Genomic DNA, 25132 nt, shown 5'->3' on the forward strand with positions numbered 1-25132 from the left:
TGTGATATTGATCACTTTTTTAGCAAGTTCGAACCATCAGAAGAGAAAATTGAGAGAGTTATGTTGGTTGTTAGTTAAAAAAGATGGATTGCTATGGAAGGAATAGATGTGGCAGTAAACAAGAAAAGAAAAATTAAATGAAAAAAAATATATATATATATATATATATATATATATATATATATATATATATATATGTTTGGTGCTGAGGTGGCATGTCACGTGACGTCCACCTCACCCAATTGTTAGTCTACATGGAAAATTGTTAAAAAGAGGTGTGTATTTATATACTTTGATAACAACAAGGGTATATTTGACCCCATATTTTAACCAAGGGCAAACTTAGCTAATTTATAAAAGTAAAAGGGATATTTTTGACCCTTTTTCCTCTCTCTCTCTCTATATAACTTACTCAATAGATAATAGTATTAGTCAATCCCAAAGAATCTCTTGGACTTTGGTAATATATTCGTAAACAGCAACAAAAGGAATATACTCTTTGAAGTATAGACGTATATTTGAGTATTTTCAACTTTAATATAGTATTACCAAAAACTATACCGAACTAAAGTTTAATTTACCGATTACTGAATTACCGAATCGATGTTTATAAGTATATTATGTGGTATCTATTTTCAAATACCGATTACCGAATTATCAAACTCGAAATTTAAAAATATTGAATTGAATACCGAATGCTCACCCCTAATCATGATAGTCGCTACTGGTAGAATTTGAAGGTTAGGGTTTCGTGACTAGCTATATACCATGCTACTAAGATTTCTTGTTCAAACATCACAATTTTTAAAAATAAATATTTTTTTAAAAAATAGCATGTTTTAGAAAAAAAAATTAGACCAAATAGGCTATAACATTACATACACCTGTAAGGCGGTAAAATTTAAGAGGCATATGAACCAACCTAATTAAAATAATTGGAAGAAACGTATGAAACTATTCATGTAGACGTGTCAACACTATCTAATTCCACTACCAAAATCCCTCACTTCAAATTCTGCCAATAAATAAATAAAATATAGTAGTAATACCATTTCTGTTCACTTCTCTTCTACTTAACATTTCTGTCAAGAAAAAAAATCGTCCAAAAATTTGCTCAGTTCTCTGGTCTAAAATACCAGTGTATACCTTGTACCACACAAACAAGCCATGGGCAAAGAAACTCTCACCACCACAACCACCACTATCGATACTGGCGCTACTTTCAAGCTAGTGGGATTCAAAAATTTCATCCGTGCTAATCCCCGTTCAGATTTCTTCTCCGTTAAACGTTTCCATCACATTGAATTTTGGTGCGGCGATGCTACCAATACAGCTCGCCGTTTTTCTTGGTCTCTTGGTATTCCAATTGCAGCAAAATCTGACCTCTCAACTGGAAACTCCGTTCATGCTTCTTATCTCCTCCGTCCCGTTTTGGGCGCTCTTCAGTTCGTCTTCACTGCTCCGTATTCATCGTCTATCTCAACGCCGTCATCTGCAGCCATCCCCAGTTTCTCTAACTCTGCTCACCAGGATTTCACAGCAGCTCATGGACTTGGCGTTCGTGCCGTTGCTTTGGAAGTGGAAAATGCTTACGCGGCGTTCTCCGCCAGTGTTTCCCGTGGGGCGAAACCCCGTTTAGAACCTGTAACAATTGATGAACGCGTGGCTGTGGCTGAAGTTCACCTGTATGGCGACGTCGTTTTGCGGTTTGTAAGCTATCTTAGAGATGCGGACAGCCTCATTTTCCTCCCAGGTTTTAAGAAAAAGTTTTAGACATTTAATTTATAAATAGGCTTATTAATTATATTTAAAAAATACAAATTTAAATATATACACTTTGTTTAGTTATTAAATATATACAATAAAAATAGTAATATTTGAAGAGAATAAAAATATTGAAATAAATATTTTTAGGAGGAAAAACTATATTGAAATGGAGTCTCTTTCTGACACTCACATGCCCCTAATTAACGTGGTGTGTTACTTTTATCACTCTACAGTCTACTCTAATAATGTATTCCTTTGTTTTAATTGGTTTTAATTTATTTGATTTACTAGGGAAATTAGCTGTGCGTCCCGCGGTGTTAAAAAATTGATTATTTTCTTCGATCAATTATATATTCACTTTAGATTTACTGTCTGACCATAATACTATTACTTGTTATAGTTATATTATGAAAATCTTTTCGTTCCATAAAAGAAAACAAACTTTAACAATTCAACGTCTATTAAATGATGGATAGTATATTCGTAAAATATATTCTCTAATACTAATTTTATTTCATTTCTTTGCACATTCAATGAAGTTGAGATTTTAATTTGAAATAATATACTTTTTTTTCCCTTGGGCGTCAATGAAATATTTCACAATGTGAAATAATGATAAAGTACTAAACAAATACAAGAGCAAATGGAACGTAAATTAAAAAAAAAAATTGAATAATGACAAAATAATATCTTGATAAAATTTTTTGTCATTCTAAAATGAGGTTTTATCCATTTTAATTTATTTATATCTTCCTATTTAGTAGAATCATCATTTGTTATATTCCACTTTATCTCGATTCATACTGCAAGAGTTTAAAACAAACATTGATTACAAAAAAATTTATTGAAAGATGAGAAAAAAATTAAACTAGTACTTAAAAGAAGGAAAGTACACAATGAGCAAAGAGATATTTTCATATAAAAAAAATTGAAATATAATGATAATGATTAAAAGAGTGTTGATGAATTTCCTATCTTTTTCAGAATTTTTTTATTATCTTCTCTCTAATTAGTAAGAATATGCTTTTTTATAATTCTAATGTGCATTTGCATTTTGTCACTTGCAACCAAATAAAAATTTTTAATGAGAAAAAAATTCTCTTATCATCTTAGTGCATTTATAAGCACACATAAAATGAATTTTCTTTCAGAAAAGTAAAAGTGATTATAAAAAAAATAAGTTAAATCAGTTGCTAAAATACATACATACATGTATATATATATATATATATTTATTTATTTATTTATGTATGTATATGTATATGTGTGTATATATATGTATTACACACCACCAAGTGGGGTATGAGGTATATATATATACATATTCATATGATATAAGACAATTTTTTCCCCCTGAACTTGTCCTCCAACTCACTTTAGCACTTAAACTTAACTTCCGTTTATTTACCCCCTTAACAACTTTCAAATGAATTAAATTCACCCCCTGTGACTGACGTGGCAAAAAAGAAAAAAGCGAGTGAAATTATTATTGTTTTTAAAAAGGGCCCACTTTATTGTTGTTATTATTATTATTATTATTATTATTATTATTTATATATATACATATATATATATATATAAAATTAAAAAAAAAATCAAGAAAGGGCATGTCTTCTTCAACAAAAGACATTTTCATCTTCTTCTCACTCCCTTTCCCCACCCCCACCCCACCCCCAAACACTCTATTTCTTCATCTTCTTCATATCCCCACCCCGTTTCTTCATAATCCCCTTCCTATCAAGTCCTAATTGATTCAAAATTTCATTTTTCGACTATTAAGAAGACTTTAAGATTGATGAACAAGTTTGGTTCTTGGCCAAGAATTTCATGTCATGCAATACCATCTATGCCATTTCTGAATTTGGGATTGTTTATACCATTTTTGTAGATATTTTTGAGTAAAAGATCAAAACTTTGGAAGTTTTGGGATTTTGGATTTTGGTTAATGTGAAAGAATTTGGATTTGAGATTTTGTGTATTGATGTGTCTTTGTGATCATATACTTGTATTTAGTCAATTGTTGAATTTGCTCAAGTTAATTTTTCATTTGATTAAGAAAAAAAAATTCATTGAAAAGCTTGCAACAATAGTGAAAGAAAGAGAAAACGGGGTGCTTTTATGTGAAGAAGAAGAAGAATAAGGAGGAGGAAGGGGGCGGTTGGAAGAGCGGGTAGGGGGGAAGGGGCTGGAAGAGCGGGGGAGGGGGGAATTTGATCTGAAGTAGGAGGGGTGGGGTGGGGGGTGTGAAAAAGAAAGGAATTTTCTTTTTCCTTTTTATTATATATATATATATATTAAAAATATATATATAAAAATAGTAAATATATATTTTTTGTTTTATTTTAATAAATATATAAAAATAATGTGTGTGGGATTACTTTTTAAAAAAAAATTATAATTTTTTACATGGAAATGACATGACACTGATGTGGCACTGATTTGGCAATGACGTAGGGCGTGTGTACTTCACTCTTCGTAGTGAGAGTGGTATGATTTTTTAAGGGTGGAAAAAAATTGACTTTAAAGTTATCAAGGGGGTAAATAAACGGAAGTTAAGTTTAAGTGCTAAAGTGAGTTGAGAGAACAAGTTCGGGGGGGGGGAAGATGTATTTTCTCCATTTTTATATATATATATACATATATACATATATATATATATACATACATACATACCGACCAAGTGGGGTCTGGGAAGGGTATGTGTACGTTGTTCATACCACTACCTCAGAGGTGAGGTAGAAAGGCTATTTCCGATAGACCTCCAGTTCAAGATAAAACAATTTAGACAAGGAATAGTAAAAGGACAAGATAAAATAGAAATTACCACACCCAATAATACCATAGACAAGTTCATGAAGTAATACAACAAACGATACGACATTCGAAAATAATACTAACCTTCTACCCTAATCCGTCTTCTCCACAACTTCCTATCTCATGTCCTCGGTAAGCTGAAGCTGCTACAAGTAATGTCTAATTATCTCCCTTCAATATTTCTTCGGTCTACCTCTACCTCACTTGAATCTATCTCTATCCAATCTCGCACACCTTCGGGGCATTCGTTTCCCTCCTCATCACATGTCCGAACCATCTCAACCTCGCTTCCCTCAAATTGGCTTCCACGAGCCACTCCTACTAATGCAAGTGCTAAGTCCTCAAGACCTTTTACACGTAGCAAAGCCAAGGAATTGCAACAACTTCAATCATTGTTCATACAATTGAAGGCGTGTGAAGGTGTAATGCATCCGACCAAAGGAGGTTACTTGCTGATTTTTGAAGAAGTGCATTGAAAGAACTACTCTTCTACACCTCATGGGCGTCTATTGGGAGGGGTTTGGTGGACTTCTCACACTTAAAGTCCACACTCAAGAGGCGCCTCTTTTAGGGCCTCATTAAGCGCATTTGAGTCTTTATTCATGTAATAGTATAAATAGGCATTTTACTTCTCTTTTCATTAGACTTTTGATGACATTGAACCTACTTCTATATTGTAGTTTTAGCTTTGTAGAGAGAGAGTAGAATCTGAAAATTGGTCCTTGAACACTTGAAAGTTAGGTTTTCATTTGTCTTGGATAATTGGCATGAAAGGTGTGCTTGGGGAAGAGTGTTTCCCTTGGGTCACCTAAGAGAGTGGTTTGAACTTACATGGTGATGTGTGTTTGAAGGTTTGATACACCTTCTAGTGCTATTCACTTGTGGAAGTAAGGGTCACTTTACTATCTTTTCATCTTATGCAATCTTCACCTTCTCCTCCTTTCTTTGTGTGTTGTTTTCTTTAGTTGTGTTTGCTGGAAATTGTTTGTTGAACCCCAAATTTCGTGATTTCTTAGTGTTAGGCTATCATTTGGTATCAAAACCTTGTTTAGGGTTGTTCCAACATCCCTAAATCTTGGTTTTAGTGCTCTTATATAGAAAATCTCATTAAAAAAAAGTCAAAAATCAGAAAATACAAAAAAAATGGTGTCTTGTGTTGTCTTGTGTTAGATCCGAATTTAGTGTCTTAGTTCTACAAATTTTTACTTTGTTTTGAAGGTTTCTTGTGTTAGATTCTTGTTCTCTAACACCTAGGGAGTCTAGATCTACTTTTAGATTGAAGTTTGGTTGAGTTTGAGCTTAGATCCACCATGGCTATGGAGTTTTGAAGCTTTTTGTGCTATACACGTTTTTGTCTTGGTGATTTAGGCTTGATTTGTGGCTGATTTTTGGTTGGTTTAAGTTGTTTTGACATAAGGAACCCAGGGCTACAAAAAAAAAAATCAGATTTGGAGCTCATTTGCTAGGTGGTCAAACTTGGTCAACACTTGAATATTCATCTTGTTCATCCATGATCTTCATAACTTAGTGAAGAAGAGTATTCAAGGTTCTTGTTTGATCCAAAAAAGGAAAGAAAGAGCGTGAAAAAGTTGTTTGTCCAAAAGCATATTCAAAGAATATTTCATTCTTCCAAAAAGGGGAGGGGACAAGAGGACAAACAAAGTACGAATGCATTTATTAGGGGGGGACCAATTCATTTCTCATCCATTTTGAAGCTTGAAAGGGCTTCAAACTTGAACATTTTCCCTCCCAAAACTGAATTCTCTTCTTTCCTAAGGGTGTTTAGCCGAAAACAATTTTTGAAAAAAATCAAATTCCAAAGGGTGACCACCAACCACGTAGTGCCATGTCATCACTTGTGCTCAACCAAAGTTCGACCCTAAAATTAGATTTTTTCTAGTTTCTAGTTTTTTTTTATTCTAGTTTCTTATAAGTCAATTCTATCCCTAGTTAGTAAGGTAGTAATTACCTACTAGTTTGGTAATTAGATTAGAGTCTGTTGTTTCGCGTCTTCGATTTTTGTGTGCTTTTCTCTTTTTCAAGTCGTAGTATTTTTGTTGATTCAAGTTCGTGCATCACTTATTTGAGTCGTTTCAAACGAAGATCCATTCCGATTTAAAGCTTCTCACCTCTCAAGTAACTTGCCAAGTATTGTCGATTCTCCAACACTTGTGAAGCCAAGTGTGAGGTGAGGTTGAGTGTGAGTGAGGTGAGGCTTTTGAACTAACTTGTTCATTTTGTAGGTTATTTTGCTTGCTGTTTTTGCACTTCGTAGGTACATTTTCCATGGAAGCCGAAGGTACTACTTCCCAACCTTTGGGAAATGATGTTATGGGAGCTTTGATGGCCCAAATGGAGGCCTTGAGTCGAGAAATAAAGATTGGAAATGATGCTATAAGGAGTGAATTGGATGCAATGAAGGGTGAGATTTCCACTTTTAGTGGAAGGCTTGATTATGTTGAAAGTAGGAGGAACTCGCGACCTTCTACTCCTAATCCCTACCATGCGTCCTCTAGTGTCTAAGCCAATAACTCTTCTGTGACAATTACCCCCGAAACTCTCCACCAAATGTTTAATCCTCCAAGAGCTTCACAAAACCAGCCACTAAACCTACCCCAAACCTCTCCTAACCGAACCCTACAAAGACCACTACATTCCCAAATGAACCAAGTCCAACAAGAGGGACTTGGAACCCAAACTCCACCACCAAATACCTCCCCAAAACACCACCTACCAAATGCCAAATCCCATGGACCAAAGACCTTACAATCCACTACCTCCAATACCACAAGTCCAAGCTCCAAATAACCAAAGACCAAACCCCCCCCCCCCCCCCCACCCAAAGACCCAAATCCGAAACCCACACCTTCACATTGAGGATTATGGTAGCGGGGAGTATGAAGGTTATGAAGTTCCTGATGGTGTTTGGTTCGATGAAGAAGAAAGGAAGATTTGAGCAAAGGGGACCTTATGGTAGATTCCGAGGGCAAGATGCAAGGCATGGGTATGGTGATCAACCAAGAATCCGAGATATTGGCATTAATTCAATCAAGGTTGGCATTTCGATCTTCAAGGGAGAAAGTGATCCTGAGGTTTACTTAGCTTGGGAATTGTCTTGTGAAAAGTTGTTCCAAGTGAATGACTTAACCGAAGAGAAGAAAAGTTGTTATGCCATTGCACATTTCGAGGGTTATGCTAATACTTGGTGGGATTACACTAAAAGGTTTGGGAATGTCTTGATTGGTGGCCAACCACCCCCTTGGGAAGTCTTGAAAAGAGTAATGAGAGAGCGGTATGTCCCGGAACAATATAGGCATGATCTTCTTGCCAAGCTTTACAATCTAAGGCAAGGAAGCAAGAGTGTCATGGCGTATTATGACGAATTTCAGCAACTCACCTTGAAGCTTGATCATAGGGGTGAACATGTGCAACATGATGTTATTTGCTTCAAGGTTGGGTTGAACAAAGACATATCCTCCCGTTTGACTCTTCACAAGTTTGAAATCGTGGTTGAAGTCTTCCAAGCGGCCATGGAGATTGAGAAAGAGAACAAACAGAGGTCGACTAACAAGTTCAAATTCCAACAAGGTTTGGGTTTGGCTAACAACAAAGAGGTAAGTCCTTTGACTTCGGGTTGGAACAAGAACAAATCTACTTCATCTTCTTCTTCTTCTCAAGTTCTAAACAAGCAAGTGTCAAACCAACCTCCGAGGATGGAGGTGAAGCCGAATACCCTCCCTCCCTCTTCTAAGGGTTTTCAATATTTTAAGTGTCATGGTTGGGGGCATAGAGCAAATGAATGTCCGAATTGAAGAAATGTGATTCTAAGAGAGGGAAAGATATACTACTTAGGAGAAGAGTTGAGGGATGAATCGAAAAATGGAGGTGAGGTTGAACCTCAAGATGGAGAGCCTTGTGATAGGAAACCCGAGGTCCTATGTGATGATTGTGAGGAAGAAGACACTTGGCCACAAGATGGAGAGTGTCAAGTTCCTAATTATGTAGTGAGGAGGGCTATGGTGAGTAAGGCACTTGAAGATCTGAGCCAAAGAGAGAATTTGTTTCACACTAAATGCTTAATTAAGGGAGGGGTGTGTACTATGGTGATTGATAGTGGGAGTTGCACAAACGTTGCTAGTTCTACAATGGTGGACTTCTTGAAAATTCCTACCACTCCTCATGCTAATCCCTACAAACTACAATGGCTAAATGAATGTGGTGAGTTAAAAGTGACACGACAATGCATGATCAAGTTCAAGGTAGGAAACTACCAAGATGAAGTTTGTTGTGATGTTATTCCGATGCAAGCGTGCCATTTGCTACTTGGTAGACCATGGCAATATGATAAATCTACCAAGCATGATGGAAGGTTGAACACTTACTCTCTTGTGCATGGTGGAAAGAAGTTCACATTACACCCACTTTTACCTTCTCAAGTGAATGAGTTGCATCAAAAGTTAAGAGAGTTGAAAGAAAAGGGAAGCAAAAGACTAGAACCCGAAAAGAGGCAAAAGGAGGTAGTTTCGGGTTCTACCTCTTCCAAGGGAGAAGTTGCTGATCCTAAGGCTCAAAAGGGTCAAGGACCCCTGGTTATGTTGGCTAGGAGGAAGGATTTGTTCAAGGAACAAGACATGAACACTCCTATGCTCCTCCTAGCTCATGCTCTTAATACTAACTTCTCTTCTTCTTCTTTTTGTACTTTTCCTTCTTCTCTTCCACCTTCTATTTCACTTGTTTTGCGGGAGTTTGATGATGTATTCCCACAAGAATTACCACAAGGATTGCCCCCGATTCAGGGAATTGAGCACCAAATTGATGTGGTGCCGGGTTCACAACTTCCAAACAAATCGGCTTATAGGAGCAATCCCACGGACACTAAGGAGCTTAAAAAGACAAGTTGAGGAGCTTCTCAACAAAGGCTACATTAAAGAAAGTTTGAGTCCGTGTGCTGTCCTGGTGCTTTTGGTGCCAAAGAAAGACGAAACTTGGCGCATGTGCGTCGATTGTAGAGCCATCAACAAAATCACTATTAAGGTATCGTCATCCTATCCCTAGGCTAGATGATATGTTAGATGAGCTCCATAGTGCTTGTGTGTTTTCTAAAGTCGATCTTAGGGTGGCTACTACCAGATTCGCATACAACCCGGTGATGAGTGGAAGACCGCATTCAAGACCAAATTCGGTCTATATGAGTGGCTGGTCATGCCCTTTGGTCTTACCAATGCTCCTAGCACCTTTATGAGGCTAATGAATTATGTAATGAAGCCTTATATTGGAAAGTTTGTGGTGGTTTACTTTGATGTCGTGTTGGTATATAGTAAATCTATTGATGATCATGTGATGCATTTGAGGTGTGTGTTTGATGTGCTCCGAAAGGAGAAGTTGTATGCCAACATAGAGAATTGTTCTTTTTGTGTTGATAAAGTGGTTTTCTTAGGTTTTGTTGTGAGCTCAAGGGGTGTGGAAGTGGATGAATCCAAGATAGACTATACGAAGTTGGCCGACCCTTAAGACTATTGGAGAAATTCGAAGTTTTCATGGGTTGGTGAGCTTTTATAGGAGGTTTGTCAAGGGTTTTAGCTCCATAGCAGCCCCCTTGACCGAGGTTATTAGAAAGGACCAACCCTTTAAGTGGGGTAATGAGCAAGCTAAGGCTTTTGAAGCCTTGAAAGCTACGCTCATCTCGACACCTTTGTTGCAATTGCCCGATCTTGATAAGATGTTTGAATTTGAGTGTGATGCTAATAAGGTTGGTATTGGGGCTGTTTTGATGCAAGAAGGCAAGCCCGTTGCTTATTTTAGTGAAAAGCTCAAAGGGGCAACTCTTAATTATTCGACTTATGATTTGGAGTTGTACGCCCTTGTTAGAGCTTTAGGCAATTAACAACATTATTTGTGGCCTAAGGAGTTTGTGATACGAACGGATCATGAATCGTTGAAACACCTTAAGAGCCAAGACAAGTTGAATAGGCGTCATGCTAAGTGGATTGAGTTTATTGAGACTTTCCCTTATGTAATTCATTACAAGAAGGGGAAGGAAATTGTTGTTGCCGATGCATTGTCTAGAAAGCATTTGCTTGTTGCTACCTTGTCTTCGAAGTTGATGGGATTTGAGAGCTTGTGGATGTTGTATCCCGAGGATCCTACCTTTGCTCCTATTTTTAGGGAATGTGAAGAGTGGGGAAGGGACCGATGGCTTAAAGAGAATGGCCATTCCTTCTACTCTCGATTTGATGGTTATTTGTTCAAAGGGAGGAGGTTGTGTGTTCCTTCTAGTTCATGGAGGGAACTGTTTGTGAGAGAGGCACATGATGGTGGCGTTATGGGGCATTTTGGGGTTGACAAGACCCTCGGTATCTTAGAGGAGCAATTCTATTAGCCCAAAATGCGCAAGGATGTTGCTAAAGTTTGTGGCCAATGTATGGATTGTCGGAGTGCGAAATCTCGCCTCCTACCTCAAGGATTGTACACCCCACTTCCCACTCCCCTTAGGCCTTGGTTAGATATATCCATGGACTTTGTTTTGGGGCTGCCAAGGACTAGAAAGGGTCGAGATAGTATTTTTGTTGTTGTTGATAGATTCTCCAAAATGGCTCATATCATTCCATGTGCCAAAACCGAGGATGCTCCTAGTGTAGCTTCATTATTTGTTGAACATGTTGTAAAGCTTCACGGGATCCCAAAGACTATTGTGAGTGATAGGGACTCAAAGTTCCTAAGTCTCTTTTGGAAGTCTATGTAGGGTAGGCTTGGAACGAAGTTGCTTTTCTCCACGTCTTGCCACCCACAAACCGATGGCCAAACGGAGGTAGTAAATAGAACCTTAGGGTGTATGCTACGTTCTATGGTTAAAGGTAAAATGAATTCATGGGAAGATCACCTACCCTTGGTGGAATTTGCATACAATCGGATAATACATTCCAAGTCCGGGAATGACTCCCTTTGAGTGTTTTTATGGCATGAATCCCCTTACTCTTTTGGATCTCACTCCTTTGTCTAGTGATCTTGTGACAAGTTTAGATGGATGCAAAAGAGTCGAGACAATGAAGAAAATGCATGAGGAGGTGCGGATCAAGCTTGAAAAGAAAAACCAAGAGGTTGCAAAAAGGGTGAACAAAGGTAGAAGAAAGCTTGTGCTTGAACCCGGAGGTTGGGTATGGGTACACTTAAGGAAGGAGCGGTTCCCGAATCAAAGGAAAGCTAAGCTTATGCCCCGGGGAGATGGACCCTTCCAAGTGCTTAAAAGGATCAAAGGTAATGCTTACCAAATAGATCTACCTTCGGATTATCAAGTACATTCCACTTTCAATATTTGTGATCTATCACCCGTGGACATTCTTGATATTGATGAAGCCGCAAGTTTGAGGACAAATTCTCTTCAAGATGGAGAGGATGATGCAAGTGCTAAATCCTTACGACCTTTTACACGTAGCAAAGCCAAGGAATTGCAACAACTTCAATCATTGTTCATACAATTGAAGGCGTGTGAAGGTGTAATGCATCCGACCAAAGGAGGTTACTTGCTGACTTTTGAAGAAGTGCATTGAAAGAACTACTCTTCTACACCTCATGGGCGTCTATTGGGAGGGGTTTGGTGGACTTCTCACACTTAAAGTCCACACTCAAGAGGCGCCTCTTTTAGGGCCTCATTAAGAGCATTTGAGTCTTTATTCATGTAATAGTATAAATAGGCATTTTACTTCTCTTTTCATTAGACTTTTGATGACATTGAACCTACTTCTATATTGTAGTTTAGCTTTGTAGAGAGAGAGAGTAGAATCTGAAAATTGGTCCTTGAACACTTGAAAGTTAGGGTTTTCATTTGTCTTGGATAATTGGCAAGAAAGGTGTGCTTGGGGAAGAGTGTTTCCTTTGGGTCACCTAAGAGAGTGGTTTGAACTTACATGGTGATGTGTGTTTGAAGGTTTGATACACCTTCTAGTGCTATTCACTTGTGGAAGTAAGGGTCACTTTACTATCTTTTCATCTTATGCAATCTTCACCTTCTCCCCTTTTCTTTGTGTGTTGTTTTCTTTAGTTATGTTTGCTGGAAATTATTTGTTGAACCCCAAATTTCGTGATTTCTTAGTGTTAGGCTATCACCTACCTTATCTCGAATGAACTTATTTCTAATCCTACGTTTTCTAGTACTGTTACGATCCATTGCAAAGTCCCACATCGGTATTACAAAGTATTGTTGTGGGCTATTTATAGCCTTGGGCTCTCCCACCTTATTAGCTAGCTTTTGGCTGCGGTTCTCCTAAGGTTGTAACAGTGGTATCAGAGCCACCCATCACCCTTCGCGCCCACCGTGCTTGGGATGGTGACGTCGGTATGGCAATGTTCGACTGGGGCTAGCAATGTTTAGCGCACAGCCATCGAGGCACCTGGGCACCTGACTTGAAAAGGGCTGCCTGGGAAAGAGCTACTGATACAAGATTGACAAGGAAGACACTAACACACACTAAAACAGTCCATGATTTGAAGAACCGAGGACCCCTTTTGGTGACCCCTCTCGGATTCACTACACAATAACAATACAAACACGATAACAACAAGATTCTAAGGTGTTCAACACCTATAATCAGCGAGCCACAAACTAAGATTACAACACAATAACAAGAACAAAAATGACACAACAAGGTCTCGGGTTTGGACACCCAAAACCGAGAATGAACACAACAACAATAATAAGATAGAATGATAACTTGACACACAATGCACAAACACTATGAACCAAAGTGTATATTGAACACTATGACCCAAGAATTCATACAAATAACATCAAGTTCTTACGGTGACCTCAAGGGAACGGAATCCCCAAGCAACCAACATTTCAAAACAAGACACTTGTCACAAGTGATATCCACACTTGTATGAACAGTCTCAAAAAGCTCTCAAAATATCATCTAAGTTATGACAAAATGACACATGTTCTTTTTATAGTATAGGTTTTAACTTAATACAAAATGACTAGAATGCCCTTAATGAGCTAAGACAAAAGGGAGGCCTTGGAGTGTGCATATTGGATGGCTTTGGAGTGTTGGGACTTGTTCTCTACACTTCAAAGCTTGTTCCATTGGTTGGGCAGCCCTCCGAGTCTTTACGTATTGGTCCATAATCATGATCGTACTTGTATCATCCTTCCCTTCTTGAAAAAGGATCCGACCTCGAATCCGAACATTGCAAAACAATAGGAAGGACAAGCAAACACAAGTTCCTCAAGGTATGAGGGTTTAGGATTTGTGTAATCAATCATAGCATCTTGCCAAGGTGGCTCAAACTTCACATACACCCAAACATCCCTCTTACCTGAATACCCTCCCAAGAAAGAGTCAACTAGTCTATCCACGTAAGTGTGACAAGAAACAAGGAACACGAGTTGCTCATCAAGTGGAAAACATATGGAAAACATAGACTCTTCGTAGAACAACAAATAGGCTTGAAAGCTGAGATAGGAAGGCCATAAATTCCATGCGCATTCACATCATTCCAAAAAAATCCTCATCACCATACTTCAAATGATCACCGGGATCAAATGGGTGGAGTGTCCATGGACACGGGTTTAGGATGCATTTTCTTTTCCCATTACTATTACTAGTACAATCAAATATCCCATCTATTCTAGCATCGTCTATAACAAAAACAACTAGAGGGTCATCCATAGTCAATCGACCTAACATGTTCAATATCACCATTTTCACACACAAGTTGGTCTTCATGACTTCCATAAGACAATGTACTATCACTTGCCACAATAGCCTCAACACTAGATGGATCAACTAGTGTATCCACAATCTCAAGTTGTACATTATTATCACTAAATGGAGGGACATTTGGCTCTCTTAAAGACAAACTACCATTCACACTTAGTTAGCTACTAGCCGCATTCACTAGAGTGCAAGAGTTAGTTTGATTACCTTGTAGCTCATGTGTAGCATGTCCACTCACAAGAACTTGAAAAGGCTTGAATTCTCTATCAAGTTATCCAACTCCTTGCAAAGAGAGCTTTCCGTCCCTTCCATTCTCCCTTCCACTCGGTCCATTATTTTTTCCATTCTCTCCATTCGTCTACTAAGGTCATGTTTCATACCCATTATGGCAGCCATCAAATCGTTCATGGTCACCTTTTCCAATGCCATAATTCCTAACAAAAGAAATTCTAAAACAAAAACACAAAAAACAACAAACTAGTTAATGTTAGAAAAGAAAACATCCTCACAAGCTCTCAAGCTCTCACACTTTGAAATGCTTCTCAATTGGCCTCACAAGCGTTGGTATCTCGTTTATACTCCAAGGAGATTATTTGGTACCAATTGGGGCTCGAGGTCAGAATAGATTCTCTTTTGAAACAACTCAAAGAAAATACGTACGGACTTGAACCAAGAAACTACAACGAATTTCAAAAAGATAAAAGCACACAAAGAAACGTAGACACGAATAAATGGACCCAAAAATTAATTTACAACCTAGTAGATAATTACTAGTTTGCTAATTAGCAATAGGATCAACAAAATGCAACCAAGAAACAAATATTAGAAACTAAGAAATCAAAAATTTGAGCTTAATTATGTTGCGTGAACAGTAAAACATGATGACGTGGCAGCCACGTAATTGATCACGGTCCCACAATATTAATCACCAACTTGAAGCTTTTGTGTTGATATAATTTAGAATGGAAGAGTTTGCCTTTTGGTGGGAAAATTCTAGTCTTAGAAACTTTTTCAAATTCACTAAAAAAGGTGAGACTTACTTGTACTATTTTCACAAAACAAGGTCTTTGAAATATGGAAAAGTGGTTGACAAGTCTTTGAAGTAATGTGTTCAAGTCTCTTCATCAACAACTTTTCAACTTTATCTTACACCTTTTTGGATCTATGTTATACTTTATATTGGTCAAGACATTTCAAGAACAACAAGATCACAACAACAATTTCTCAAGAACAACAACAACACCAATATTCATCTCTAAGTCCACAACAATTGTACCACTCGGTCAAGAACAACAATATCAACCTACGGCCAACTTCAAGTTTACAAGAAGTTCAACAACATAAGCTCAAACCTTTAGATCTAGACACTTTTAGTGTTGGTGAGAAAGAAACCAACACTATAAACAATCTAAACAAACAAAAGACTACAAGATTTAGTCACAAAGAAAATGTCTCGGCCAAGACAACAACAAGACCCGACTTTCGGCCAAGAACAATCTGAAGAACACTTCACTTTTTTTTTTTTTTCCAACTCTCAAGCCCAAGATTGATCTTGTTAAAACAAAATCAAAGATGACTTTGATACCAAATGATACAAGATCGACAAGGAAGACACTAACACACACTAAAACAGTCCATGACTTGAAGAACCGAGAACCCCTTTTGGTGACCCCTCTCGGATTCACTACACAATAACAATACAAGCACGATAACAACAACATTCTAAAGTGTTCAACACCTATAGTCAGCGAGTCACAAACTAAGTTTACAACACAATAACAAGAACAAAAATGACACAACAAGGTCTCGGGTTTGGACACCCAAAACCGAGAATGAACACAACAACAATAATAAGATAGATTGATAGATAACTTGACATACAATGCACAAACACTATGAACCAAAGTGTATATTGAACACTAAGACCCAAGAATTCATACATATAACATTAAGTTCTTACGGTGACCTCAAGGGAACGGAATCCTTAAGCAACCAATGTTTCAAAACTAGCAACCAACACTAGTGATTCCACACTTGTTACAAGTGATATCCACACTTGTATGAACACTCTCAAAGAGCTCTCAAAATATCATCTAAGTTATGAAAAATGGCCTAACATGTTCTATTTATAGCCTAGGTTTCAACTTAATACAAAATGACTAGACTGCCCTTAATGAGCCAAGACAAAAGGGAGGCCTTGGAGTGTGCATATTGGATGGCTTTGGAGTGTTGGGACTTGTTCTCTACACTTCAAAGCTTGTTCCATTGGTTGGGCAGCCACCCGAGCTCGAGTCTTTACGTATTGGTCCACAATCATGATCGTACTTGGATCAGCTACCTACATAAGTAGAGTGAAAGCTACCCAGAGTGGAGCCGTCAAGGACGACGGATGCGGAGCGTGGTGGTTTGTTATGATCCATTGCAAAGTCCTACATCGGTACTATAAAATATTTTTGTGGGCTATTTATAGCCTTGGGCTCGCCCACCTTAATAGCTAGCTTTTGGGGTGCGGTTCTCCTAAGGTTGTAACAAGTACACCCACACATCTACCAAAGCATTCTCATCTTCGCCAACTTTATCTTTTGGGTGTGGACCTTCTTGACAGGCCAACACTCTGCCCCATACAACAAAGCCGGTCTAACCACCATTCTATATAAAACCAATTTCAATAGCGTAAATCTCTTTTAAGTCAGCATAACTATATATAGATTAACTTTATATTACAACTACCTCATGTGAATGTTGCAATTTACATCATAAAAGCATAAGTTAGGAAGAAGATTGACCATATGATACTTATATATGGAGCTTAAAATGACAAAACAATGAAGAAATCTATTAGACAAAAAGATCAAAAAGCATGAAAAAATTAAATCAAGTAGATCCTTATGCAAATACCCATAATTCCTCCGCACCTGATTATAAACAAAACTCAAAACCTTCTCCTACATTTCATAACTTCCTTCTCAATATATGTTTCTGAAGTGTACAATATTGTACCTCACAAGATTAACTACACAAGACCTTTTATATAGAATTGAAATATTGTATGTGGTGACTCGTCATTGTCCATTTATAACTCTTAATTAAGAGCATGAGTTATAACGATGATAATATGTGAGTTAAAGGCACAAAATTAATGAACATTATTAGAATAGAAGTTATGGAAATATGAAGTGGTGTGAGTTATGAAAATGACTTGTTGAATACATTATTTAAGAAAAGTAAAAATACTTTAAAATAGATTATTGTGTTATTTATTATTATATAGTGAGATGGAGAGAACAATGTCAAAAAAAAAAAGAGAAAAAACATAAATGCAATTGGAGGCCATTAAGAGGTGTCAACACCTCTTCTATATTCTCCTTTATTATTATATATTGATTGATTTTGTATTTTATTTTTAAAAAATTGTCTTTTTTAACAACTCTTTAATTTTCAACTACATGTTCAAACAACAAGATTAAAGGACAACTTGATATATTTGACATATCTTCTTAAATTCCGTGTTAATTTAACAAATTGAATTGGAAGGAGTATCAGATATGGAATTTGGAGGAAAAAAGTAGTATCTTTTTTAATATATATTTTTTACCGAAATTGTCAAATTTTATATTCAAAATTCATGATTAGATTTAAAAGTTCAATTTTTGAAATTAGAGCTCTTGTCAATTACATTGAGACACAAGGAATACTATATTAGATATGGAATACAACTTATATACCGGTGCGTGTTTTATAGCATGTTAACTAGTTACCTGTTAAATACTTCAGTTAACTTTAAATGTTACCTTTGTCCAATAAAAGGAAAAAAAAAAAATATCTTCAGTCAACTTATTTGTTGTGCCGTCTGACCCATTTTATCTTGACACACTTTAACTTTTGTATATTCCAAATACAATATGTACTCTATCAGAATGACTCACTTTCCTTTTTAATTCATTTAAAAAAGAATGCCCTCTTAGGATTAACGGACATTTTGATACATTTGACATAACTTTAATTTAGGACCACAAGATTCAAAAGTGTTCTTTACTTTCTTAAACTTAGTGCCACGTCAAACTAGATCATTTTTTTGAAACGGTATGAGTATTTTTTGTATGTTTAGAAATTATTTAATTCTAAACTTGTATTATTGAAATGGTTATAGCAATACAAATATTTTGACATGTTTAGGGCACAAGTTTGAAAAGTTGGTAGTTCTTTTATAAACTCTGTACCTAATCAAATTATACACAAGTTCTTAGAGATGAGCATTTTCATTTATTTATCAATATTCCCAACAGGTTTCGAGGCCATGGATGAAGCAGCATCCTTCAAGGAATTGGATTATGGGATTCGCCGGCTGGATCACGCCGTTGGGAATGTGCCGGAGCTAGGTCCTGTAGTGGATTACATCAAGGGTTTTACAGGGTTTCATGAATTCGCTGAGTTCACAGCTGAAGATGTTGGGACTGCTGAGAGCGGGTTGAACTCGGTGGTGTTGGCAAACAATGACGAAACTGTTCTTCTTCCGTTGAATGAGCCGGTGTATGGAACCAAAAGGAAAAGTCAAATTCAGACCTATTTAGAGCATAATGAAGGTGCAGGACTGCAACATTTAGCATTGGTTACAGAGGATATATTCAGAACTTTGAAGGAAATGAAGAAAAGGAGTGGAGTTGGGGGATTTGAATTCATGCCTTCACCTCCGCCTACTTATTATAAAAATTTGAAGAGTAGGGCAGGGGATATATTCAGTGATGAGCAAATCCAGGCGTGTGAAGAGTTGGGAATCTTGGTGGACAGGGATGATCAGGGGACTCTGCTTCAGATATTTACCAAGCCTGTGGGAGACAGGTATGTTATCACTCATGATTAGTACCTTGACTCTTATTGAATTACGTATCGATTAGTGTGCCTTAATACATCATAATGTTCTTAATTTATAACTACTGACAGTTTAAATAAATTATTCACGTAAGGTTAGCTGGTTGTTGTAGGTTGTGTACTCATCTGTCGGCGTATTAATCTAAATTACTATGTGAAGTGCCTGCAGGTGGTTTTTATGTTTACATTGTTAGTGTCATAAATTAAAGCATTTTTTTTTTTAATTTCGGTTGCTGTATAACTTATTCTCTGTTTTTGCAAAGCAAGTACGGTTATGAGAAATATCTAATCCTAGATTGTTTCCGGGAATGTTGGTTTCTTGAGTCGTGACTACTAAGCATATTTCAAGATTAGTGAGGTTGTTTGCTTGAAAGCAGCTAGAATTTCTTGTTGAGCACCAAAACCTTAGCTGGAGAGGTGAAGATGATGTTGTTCACTTGAAAGCAGATAGAAATTTTTGTTTAGCACCAAAATATTATCTGGGGAGATACTGTTGCAGAATTGATTTACTTTGGAAGTATTCTATCATTTCGGGAGAAAGATGACAAGAAGAGTCGATATGGAGTGACTGGAGTCTTAACAGAAACTTGTAAGTCTGTATATGTTTAGGTCAAGGGGGAAGGGCTTTAGGAGTGGGTGGATGTTGATCATTAAGAAGTATAGAATGGAGATATCTGGCATGTTAGCACGGACAGTAGCGGTAGGCATCAAACAGCAACTCTTAACTGTAGCAGAGTCGCATTCCCTAGACTGCCCCAAGCCTAACTAATGGAAGTACCTTGATTTGACCAGCTTCTTTGTGTTTTACTGGCTTGTTCTGGAGGTGCTGGTTTAGGTGCTCAACTTCTCTATTTTGGGCAGAGGTTGGTAAATTCAGTCTATAAGTTCCTTAGGAGTGATTCTAGAAAAGAAGTTGCACAGGGATGATATAATGAATACAGCAGTTTTGTGGTGGTGGTGGTTATCTCTGATAGATCTTTGCATTAATCTCTTGCATATCAGGAATAATAACTCACGGTGCCATGATAAGGACATTCTTCTCATTACTCCAAGTAGGCCAATCTCAAGTTGATTTCTTAAAAAGAAATTATGTGAAAATACCCTTGAAAAGGCAGTATAATATCTTTCATTGCTATTCACAGGGCGCTGAACTTAGGAATGTTTGCACAACTTCGCTTTTTCCCCATTTCTTACTTCATGGCTGCTTTATTCATATTCATGGGGCCTCACTCCTAATTCCTGGAAATCCTACACAATCACTCTCTGGTATAATGAATTCATGATCAGTCTGCATATATACTCCCTCTGTACACCCTTACTTGTCCACTATTCTAAAAATAGATTTTCATTTTTACTTGTCACGTTTAACATATCAAGAAAAAAACAACTATTTTTTCATGTTTACCCTTAGCATTAATTGCTTATTTCTAAACTATTTTCCAAGAAGCAATACTTATTTTCCAAGACGCAATACTGAACGTCAGTTAAAAGGGGTAGGGTGGTAATGTAGCGATGTCAATCATTGTTTTCGTAATGGGCGCTCCAAGTTCAAATGTGACATGGAAAAGTGAACCGAGGTGGGAGTATATTGGATCTATCTTTTACATTTGCATATTATTTTCTTCTTTACTTAGTTGCAGGTCTTCTCCCCATATCTAACTAAAGTGTGTGCTCCAAAATGACCTCCATTATTGCCTTGTGATTATGGAAACTGTTCTATAACATCTTCTCGATTTGGTTGGTTGACACTTTTCGTTCACTGTCCAGTCCTACTTGAGGCAACATTCTTCGTTACACGAAATCCACTTTATCTTTTCACCTTGTTATATTTTTGTTCTCTTGCAACTCCCTTACTCATTCTGTCATCTGTTATGAAAATGTCCTCCAAGAGGTTTCGGACTCGACGTAAATTGAAGAAGGCTAGAGTCTGTCAACCCATAGATTTCTCCTCTTAATCATGTTAAAATTAAATAGAATATGAAAAATAGGAACGCCGGTTAAGAGAGTGGAGATAAACCTAAAAATTAACTTGGGATTGTCGGATTGCCGTAGAAAACAATAAAGTGAACGTGCCTATTTATATGCTTTATTCTGAGGAAAATTCAGAAAAATCGTCAACTACTAGCACTATTATGCACCTATTTTTGTCTTTTATTTTGACTGATAAATTATGAAGAAAAAGAAACTGCTCTTACAAACAGAAGGAATAGGTCAAAGCTTGAACTACTACTCAGCAATTGAAACATATGCACAAAAATTCAGAAAAATCGTCGACTACTAGCACAATTATGCACCTATTTTTGTCTTTTATTTTGACTAATTAATTATGAAGAAAAAGAAACTGCTCTTACAAACAGAAGGAATAGGTCAAAGCTTGAACTACTACTCAACAATTGAAACATACTTGTGCATGAAACACCAGAAGCATACCCCATTAAGCTTAGCTTTTTTTCAGTGTGTTGACAACAATTCATTTTCTGACCTCTTAGTTCTTCCATACTTAGAGACACACATGTGAGAATGATTCTTCTAGTTGTCTCTGTGCTTTGAAATCAAACAAAAACAGTGCTGAGAGGCAGAAGTAACTCTTAATATTTTGGCTACTTTCACTAGAGGGAAAAAACTTCAGAAAGGTATTAAGTTTGTTAAGGGTTGGGGTAAACGATGCAGGGGCTGCCTCACATAGAGTAGCATGTTGACATGGGCTACAGAGAATAACGTTTGGAATAGCATTTATCATGTAGCATTATTTAATTGTTAGGAGAAACTTAAGTATATGCTGGGCTTGTTCGCTTTACAATGGAAAATCGAAAAAAAAGGGGAAAAGAAAGAACATGAACTTTATTTTCATGCCGGAAATTAAACCTTATTCTAGTACCTTTCCTAAAGGTTCAGGCGAGTTTATATATTATTACGGCTCATTGCTTTCGAGTTCGATGTGGTATCAGTTCATAGGGATCCACTAAAAACAATTTATACCTATGCCCAAAAAAACTACGTACTAAGATGATGAACAAACAAACAACAACATATCCAGTATACTCCCCCATAGTGGGGTCTGGGGAGGGTAAAATGTACGCAGTTCATATCAGTATCTCAGAGATGAGCTGGTGAGGTAGAGGAGTTGTTTCTGATAGACTCCCGGCTCGAGACCAAACAATGTAGGAAGAGACATAGTATAAGAACAAGAAACACAAGGTTGTAATAAAACAACAGACAGTAGTAGAAGCAAGATTATCACTAAGATAATACCACCAACAATTTACCTGTAACCTTAAACAACATCCCAAAACTCCAAGAACGAGATACTAACCGTGAAATGCTACAACTATCAGCCCCCATCCTATTAACCTTCTATCCTAATACGTGTCCTCCGCACCTTTCTATTTATAGTCATGTCCTCGGTAAGTTGTATCTACTCCATGTCATGTCTAAGCATCTCTCTCTAATATTTCTTCGGTCTGTCTTGTCTCGATCTCGTCTGAATCTATCTGTTAGAATATGAGTAGGACTAGGAATATCATATAGAATCCTACTTGGAAAGGGATTGTATTGTAGTGTTCTATTAGGAAAAGGATTGGAATGTAGTGTGTATAAATAGGGTCTCAATGTAATAATGTAGTTACGACAATTCAACGATATTTTTCTCTTATATTTCCCACATGGTATCAGAGCCTCTACGATCTTGGTATAGAATCAAAGAGCTTCCGCTGTTGGTGGGTGGCTATAACCCATATATGTCGCCAGTCCGGCCAATGATCATGCTAGCAAAAGATAGGCCACCACACTTCTTTTCCCTACTTTCTCAGATCTAATTTACATAGTACCGTGCATTTTTTTAGACTAATTTTTCAAATTTGAGTTGCATAGCATCGTGCATCTTTTCGGTGACTCCGTAGATCTGATTTCCATAGTTCGATGCGTTTTTATGGTGACTCTTCAGATATGATTTGCGTAGGGTCGGGCCATCATTCTGACTCTACCCATATAAGTTCTCTTTTCAGTAGGGCCGTGCCGTCATTCTGACCAACCCATATAATTTCTCTTTTTTAGTAGGCTCGTGTCGTCATTCCGATCTTACCCATATAATTTATATTTTTCAGTAGGGTCGTGTCTTCATTCCGACTCTATCCATACAATTGCTATTTCTTAGTAGGATCGTATCTACCCATATAATTTCTCTTTTTCAGTAAGCTCGTGTCCGACCCTACCCATATAATTTATATTTTTCAGTAGGGTCGTGTCTTCATTTCAATTCTACCCATATAATTTCTATTTCTCAGTAGAATCGTGTCATCATTCCGACCTACCGATATAATTTTTTCTCAAATGGTGACAACTTTTCAGCCATCAAATCTAATAATTCGGCGTATGGGTATGTTCCGTCCAGTTCTTTGGTGACTATCTTGTTCAAGATCTACTCATCTCTTGATTTCGAGATGACCCTTATATTTTATATCAGTTTCCGGCAATTTTCCAGCGACACATTGACTTTCCGGCGATGTTTACTACTTTTCGGATCACTTTTTCAGTTTGTTCCGTTTCAGTTGAGGTCTCCCAGACGTCCAAAGCAGTCCTTATCAGTTTTCTTGCAGATATATTCAGCAAGTCCCTCAGCGATTCTTGTATTAGTTACATCCATAACAAGCTTGACACATATGTTTTCTGTGCACCAGCTTGAGGGGAGTGTTAGAATATGAGTAGGAATAGGAATATCATATAGAATCCTACTTGGAAAGCGATTGTAATGTTTGTCCTATCAGGAAAAGAATTGGAATGTAGTGTGCATAAATAGTGCCTCAATATAATAATGTAGTTACAACAATTCAATGATATTTTTTCACACTATCCATAGCCAATCTCTCGCACCTCCGCACATAACTAAATATGTATGACCTCCCCGTAGAACTTCTCTGTGCTGCTGGCCTATGTTGTAACCACTGTACTTTTGCAACAAAACTTTTGTATATTAAATTAAGATAATTTGACAATTATTTTAATTGCATTCTGCAGACCAACAATATTTATTGAAATAATTCAGAGAATCGGTTGCATGCTCAAGGATGAAAATGGACAATTTTATCAGAAGGGCGGTTGTGGAGGCTTCGGAAAGGGAAATTTCTCAGAGCTCTTTAGATCAATCGAGGAATATGAGAAGATGCTTGAAGCCAAAAATGTTAATCAAGTAGCTGCTTCTTGAACGTATAAGAATTAGATTTCTTTATCCCCAGTTCAATTGAAATTGGACAGGGGCATCTAAGCTTCCATTTGATGTCTCTATTATTAATGAAATATAGCTTGTGTATAAGTTTATGTGAGGTGCTAGTATGTAAAGAGTCAATAAAGCATGGAAGGACCAAAAATCAAGTAACTTAAGTGTAAGGGGATATGATTGTACCAGTGGATTATGTATAATATTGATCACAAGTTCTGTAAGGGAAGGTAATCTTTTTCCAATTAGTATTGTGTTATAGAAATAAAGATAAAATATTAATATCAAACTTTAAAAAAAAGAAGAGAATTTTAGAGAATTTTAGTAATATTTTTGGTTTATTATTTTGATATATCCATAAAAATGTGCAAACCGGTGGTTATTTATAGATCACTAAATTTACTCCTAAGGTTGCTAATCTTGACATCAAGTTGGCAATTTGGTCAACTATCTTAGGTATTCAAATTTAAATTGGTAGTCAAATTCAAATTGAAAAAGTAACTTCAAGTTGGAAATTTGATCAACTATCTTAGGTATTCAAACTCAAATTGAACAAGTGACTCTTGGTGTTCAAATTTAAGTTGACTGATAACTATTTTCTTTAATTAATGACATTTCACACATATATGTTATATGACATCCGTATTATATACATTTCACACATATATGTTACATGATATCCGTATTATATAACACTCTTTTTTGGATGTTCATTAATAAATAATGTGTTTCGTAGTCTCAATGAAAAAAAGCTTAC

General features: G+C 36.9%; 1 protein-coding gene across 1 annotated transcript; it reads left to right on the top strand.

Annotated features, from left to right (window-relative positions):
* Positions 1-842: 842 nt before the first annotated feature.
* Positions 843-24620, top strand: LOC107870882 (4-hydroxyphenylpyruvate dioxygenase). Its single transcript, XM_016717574.2, has 3 exons — positions 843-1753; positions 18581-19133; positions 24177-24620. The coding sequence occupies exons 1-3, from the start codon at positions 1168-1170 to the stop codon at positions 24361-24363; spliced, it is 1326 nt and encodes a 441-aa protein (XP_016573060.1). The 5' UTR covers positions 843-1167; the 3' UTR covers positions 24364-24620.
* The last annotated feature ends 512 nt before the right edge of the window (positions 24621-25132 follow it).

The sequence above is a fragment of the Capsicum annuum genome, chromosome 5 (assembly GCF_002878395.1).
Source record: "Capsicum annuum cultivar UCD-10X-F1 chromosome 5, UCD10Xv1.1, whole genome shotgun sequence".
NCBI classification, from domain to species: domain Eukaryota; kingdom Viridiplantae; phylum Streptophyta; class Magnoliopsida; order Solanales; family Solanaceae; genus Capsicum; species Capsicum annuum.